The 6000-nt window shown below is 41.4% G+C and overlaps 1 protein-coding gene across 1 annotated transcript in view; it reads right to left on the bottom strand.

Moving 5' to 3' along the window:
* Positions 1-1481: 1481 nt before the first annotated feature.
* Positions 1482-6000, bottom strand: part of SLC26A11 (solute carrier family 26 member 11) — a 62407-nt gene continuing 57888 nt past the window's right edge. Inside the window, 2 exon segments of the mRNA XM_040435123.1 lie at positions 1482-1683; positions 5448-5515. Of these exon segments, the coding sequence (XP_040291057.1) occupies positions 5448-5515 (68 nt within the window). The 3' untranslated portion in view covers positions 1482-1683.

Raw genomic sequence — 6000 nt, 5'->3', positions numbered from 1 at the left:
TTTTATTCTGGATTGCACCTCATTTCTTACATAATTCAGCCGCTAATAATGTCTTCTCCCTCCCGGCGTATATTAAGCACTGACCACTAATTAAGTACACACCAGCAGTGCCCAAGATCCCACAACAGTGCACATTTTCTAACTATATTAAAGAGGTTATCCAGCCTATCTATATTTGATGGGCAGTGGTCTAATGCCTCACAACCTCCCCGATCTACTGTTCAGCCGTAGCGCTATACTTTAAGCAGACACATCACCTTAGCGGCGTGTTCAGTTTGCTTTTTCCCCTGCGCAGATTAAAAAATCCATAGCATGTCAATTGTTTGTGGGATTTTTATATTTGTGTGCAGATTTCAGCCTTTGCAATGGAAAGGTGAGATCTGTGGCAAATCTGCAACAAAAACCACAAGTATTGCATGTGGTATTCGGTACGGAAACGCACAGAAATCAGCACAAAACCGCCCCCGTGTGCAGATGCCATAAGGCTAGTTTCACACTAGCCTTTGAGAGGGAACAGGCTGCTGGATCTCTCTGGACCGGTAATGCCAGAATCTGGCTTAATGCCCACCGACCCCCCTAAAGGCCTCATGCACACAAACGTATTTTCTTTCCGTGTCCGTTCCACTTTTTTTTTGCGGACCACTGGTTCAATAAGCCACATTAGAGACAACTGACTGCATTGGCGCCAGGCTGTGGGTAGACATGCCCTTACTTTTCCCATTCTTTCTTTGGAAAGTAATATACAGTTTTCTATTACGACCCATTGACAATGACTTACAACCATTGGCGGGGCAGTGATAGGGGAGTGTCTATGTAACTAGCGGAGTGGGAGGAGCTATAAACTAGCCGAGCGTCATTAGGGGTGGGGCTGGAGCTGTGTCTGAGAAAGGAGAAGTGCATCATGGGTTTGGTTGGACACACAAGAAGTGCTACATATAGGATGAAAACAAAGCAGAGGGATCGGTTTACATGGTGAAAACGGGTCAGAAGAGTCTAAACTGATTAATAAAAAAACATGATTTACACGAGTTAAGTACACCAACTACACAAGCTTATCATTGTAATTAGGGATGAGCGAATTTCATATTTTGAAATTCGTTTTCGGTTCGGGTTGTGGTATAAACTGAATTGCGTTATGGATTCAGTTACCACGGACCATAACGCCTTCGGAGGCATTCCGTTATTCATTCCGTCAGAATAGAAGTCTATGGCCTGCAAAACTGATCCGTTTGGTTTCCGTTATGCAATAGAGGACTTCAGCATAACGGAAACCGGACGGATTCATTATGCAGGCCATAGACTTCTATTCTGACGGAATGAATAACGGAATGCCTCCAAAGGCGTTATGGTCCGTGGTAAAGGAATCCATAACGCAATTCAGTTTATACCACAACCCGAACCGAAAACGAATTTCAAAATATGAAATTCGCTCATCCCTAATTGTAATCGTGAAAAACCCCTTTAAGAATTAAAACATTTGGTCAAATATAAAACTGAACTTTATTTAAAAGTGACAAATTCAATTTACACTGTTTAACATTTACGTATATTTACAAAGTTGTCAGTTCATGTAATCATCAGATTAATTCCCCGTCACGTAGAAAATCGCTGATGTATATTTCAGACGTTTCACTGAAGTCAGAGTTTTCTTTTTCCAACATTACGGTTTCTTCAATAGTTCAACTAAGCGGGATTGAAGACAATTTCCAATTATATATTTATACTCAATATTTACTGCCTCTGAACTATATTTTAGGCTGAAAAAACAAGCCCCAAACTTTGGTGGGTGTTTTAACCCCTTAAGGACTCAGCCCTATTTCACCTTGGCCATTTTTTGCAAATCTGACCAGTGTCACTTTAAGTGCTAATAACTTTAAAACGCTTTTACTTACCCAGGCCGTTCTGAGATTGTTTTTTAGTCACATATTGTACTTCATGACACTGGTAAAATTGGGTAAAAAAAGAAAAAAAAATTTGCATTAAAAAAATACCAAAATTTACCAAAAATTTTGAAAAATTTGCACATTTCCAAGTTTCAATTTCTCTACTTCTATAATACATAGTTAATACCTCCAAAAAGTTATTAATTTATATTCCCCATATGTCTACTTCATGTTTGGATCATTTTGGGAATGATATTTTATTTTTTGGGGATGTTACAAGGCTTAGGCTACTTTCACACTTGCGGCAAGACGGATCCGACAGGCTGTTCACCATGTCGGATCCGTCCTTCCGCTATTTCGCCGTGCCACCGCTCCGTCCCCATTGACTATAATGGGGACGGGGCGGAGCTCCGGCGCAGCACGGCGAAAGCCGCCGGACTAAAAAGTCAGACATGCAGGACTTTTTAGTCCCCATTATAGTCTATGGGGACGGAGCGGCGGCATGGGGAAATAGCGGAAGGACAGATCCGACATGGTGAACAGCCTGTCGGATCCGTCCTGTCGCAAGTGTGAAAGTACCCTTAGAAGTTTAGAAGCAAATCTTCCCAATTTTTAGGGACCAGTTTAGGTCTGAAGTCACTTTGCGAGGCTTACATAATAGAAACCACCCAAAAATGACCCAATTCTATAAACTACACCCCTCAAGGTATTCAAAACTGATTTTACCAACTTTGTTAACCCTTTAGGTGTTCCACAAGAATTAATGAAAAATAGAGATACAATTTTAAAATTTCACTTTTTTGGCAGATTTTCCATTTTAATATTTTTTTTCCAGTTACACAGCTAGGGTTAACAGCCAAACCAAACTCAATATTTATGGCCCTGATTCTGTAGCTTACAGAAACACCCCATATGTGGTCGTAAACCGTTGTACGGGCACACGGCAGGGCGCAGAAGGAAAGGAATGCCATACGGTTTTTGGAAGGCAGGTTTTGCTGGACTGTTTTCTTTTTACACCATGTCCCATTTGAAGCCCCCTGATGCACCCCTAGAGTAGAAACTCCAAAAAAATGGCCCCATTTTAGAAACTACGGGATAGGGTGGCAATATTGTTGGTATTAGTTTAGGGTACATATGATTTTTGGTTGCTCTATATTACACTTTTTGTGCGGCAAGGTAACAAGAAATAGCTGTTTTGGCACCGTTTTTATTTTTTGTTATTTACAACATTCATCTGACAGGTTAGATCATGTGATATTTTTATAGAGCAGGTTGTCACGGATGCGGCGATACCTAATATGTATACTCCCCCCCCCCCCCCTATTTTTTACCAATTTTTTTTACTTTATTTGGGGAAAATGAAGTTTTTAGTACACAGTAAAGGATATTATAAGCGGTACACGTTCAATAGAAAATTTGATTCTCAGCCTGAAGGAACGTTAATTGTAAAAATAATAAATACTTTATTCAAACTCAATGAATGGGGATAGATAAAATCAGGCATACAGGAAATCAGAAGTGCGGAGAGGGATCAAGTAATAGTCCATCCAGCACTCTGAAAAGCCTGACTAGTGACCTGTGTGTATTAGACCAACATCCAGTGTAAGAACACACTGATTGACGTATAGCCTGTGTTCACAGGGTATTATAGATACAGCACTCAACACAGGGACTGGCACTATTGATCTAATCCACTTATCATTTGCAATTGCTAATGTATTGTAGCAATGCAGTGGATTGTCAATACAGTAAGAGCAGCTCTAGTGGGTCCTGGTGCACCCTAACACTGCTCCCCTGGTAAATGAATGATGCGTCTGCTTTAATGCGATCACACATAGGCAGTAGATGTGACGGTGGTATCACTTGCTACAACTGCCCTATTTGGTGAGCATAGATGACACAGCAATTCGCTCAAATCTGGGTTTAAATAAACATTATTCACCTCACCAATCCCCGCTACTCCACTAACCGATTGTGACAGCAACCTAAGCTGTAGTAACCAGTGTCGGGCAGCTGCTGCCAAGGCCAATAAGATAATGGGTTGCATCAAAAGGGGCTTAGATGCCCGTGATGAGAACATAGTCCTACCACTTTACACATCATTAGTCAGACCACACATGGAGTACTGTGTACAGTTCTGGGCTCCTGTAAACAAGGCAGACATAGCAGAGCTGGAGAGGGTCCAGGGGAGGGCAACTAAAGTAATAACTGGAATGGGGGGACTATAGTACCCTGAAAGATGATCAAAATTAGGGTTATTCACTTTAGAAAAAAGACGACTGAGGGGAGATCTAAAAACTATGTATAAATACATCAGGGATCAGTACAGAGATCTCTCCCATCATCTATTTATCCCCAGGACTGTGACTGTGACGAGGGGACATCCTCTGCGTCTGGAGGAAAGAAGGTTTGTACACAAACATAGAAGAGGATTCTTTACGGTAAGAGCAGTGAGACTATGGAACTCTCTGCCTGAGGAGGTGGTGATGGTGAGTACAATAAAGGAGTTCAAGAGGGGCCTGGATGTATTTCTGGAGGGTAATAATATTACAGGCTATAGCTACTAGAGAGGGGCCTGGATGTATTTCTGGAGGGTAATAATATTACAGGCTATAGCTTGATCCAGGGAGATATTCTGATTGGAGTCGGGAAGGAATTTTTTCCTTAAAGTGGGAAAAATTGGCTTCTACCTCACAGAGGTTTTTTGCCTTCCTCTGGATCAACTTGCAGGATGACAGGCCGAACTGGATGGACAAATGTCTTTTAAAAAAAAAAAATGTCTGGGGTTGCGTCTTTCCAGATACATAACTTCTTAATTTTTCAAATCAATGCAGCCGTACGCCGGAGAGTATTTTTTTAGCCAGCATTTTGGAGTACGTGTAATTAATTTTTTTCATTTTTATAAGTATATTTTGGTGGGAGGGGGAAATACATAGTATTCCACAGCATTACTGTCTGTCAGTGTAAAACACACAGGCAAACTATTAGGCCAGGCCTCCGATATGGCCTGATAGGCAGTTGTCCATGGCAGACCTGCGGGCCGTAGTTAGGCCCCCGATGACATAGTTAAGTATCAGCTCCCCATGATTATGTCATGGGACACTGATTGTCAGAGGGAGGGGGCCTCCCACTGTCACCAAACTCCCTGGATGCCACAGTCACTACTCACCATGGCATTTAAGTAGTTAACTAAACCACCTGGGTACACCAACCCTGCTCATTCCCCACAGCTGTGTCTGTACTTGCTGGGGGCTATTGAGCAGGGTGAGAGAGGGGCAGCTACGTCACCGCCATACTTAGGGGGAATCCGGGGAAGCCTTTTGATGTTCTAATGGAATGTGGCACATGCATTAAGCTGTGAAAAGGCAGTGGAGCAACCCTTCTTCGTCACAGCATTTTAACCAGAGCATCGCCAAATACTGTAGCTAAATAGTAGAATTCAGTAGAACAAATAATAAAATAAAAACAAAGGAACCAGAAGTCAACATGATCCACTGGGACTCCTCTAAGTGGAGCCGCCTTGTTACGTAATGGCCGTGGGAAGACATATTCGTACTCTCTCACCTAGGATGAACCTTTAGAAGTGTTGGTGAGTAAGGGCTGTATGCCTTCATCTTCATACAGATCATTTTCTGAGGAGAGAAGACAATTATGAAGTGCAGAATACAGTGAGATCATTAGAAGTCACTATGGATTACCGGCCTGTATACTCGCAGGAAATCAAAACCATACATCCACTCATGCATTCAAATGTAAAGTGCCAGCAATAGATATACGTTCATTGATCGGGTGATTGGATCTTTTATGCAGCATAAAAAAAAAATATATATTATATATATATATATATATATATATATATATATATATATATATAAAAAATAAATAAATCACCTTTTGTCAGCAGCACATCGTCCGGTGTACACAGAGGATGTGCTGCCAACAGATGAAACTGTATGGAGACAAACAATTGTATAAATGGTTGTTCCCCCAAATGTCATGTAAACGTCACTTAAAAGAGGACCTGTCCCCTCTGCTGATATCTCTGTTTTAGTAACTTCCTCATGTAATATTGATTCTGGAGCATCTATTCTTATGACTCTATGCTGTACCATTACTT

The sequence above is a fragment of the Bufo bufo genome, chromosome 6 (assembly GCF_905171765.1).
Source record: "Bufo bufo chromosome 6, aBufBuf1.1, whole genome shotgun sequence".
NCBI classification, from domain to species: Eukaryota; Metazoa; Chordata; class Amphibia; order Anura; family Bufonidae; genus Bufo; species Bufo bufo.
Note: the sequence above shows the minus strand (reverse complement) of the source record. Positions and strands in the feature narration are given on the sequence as shown.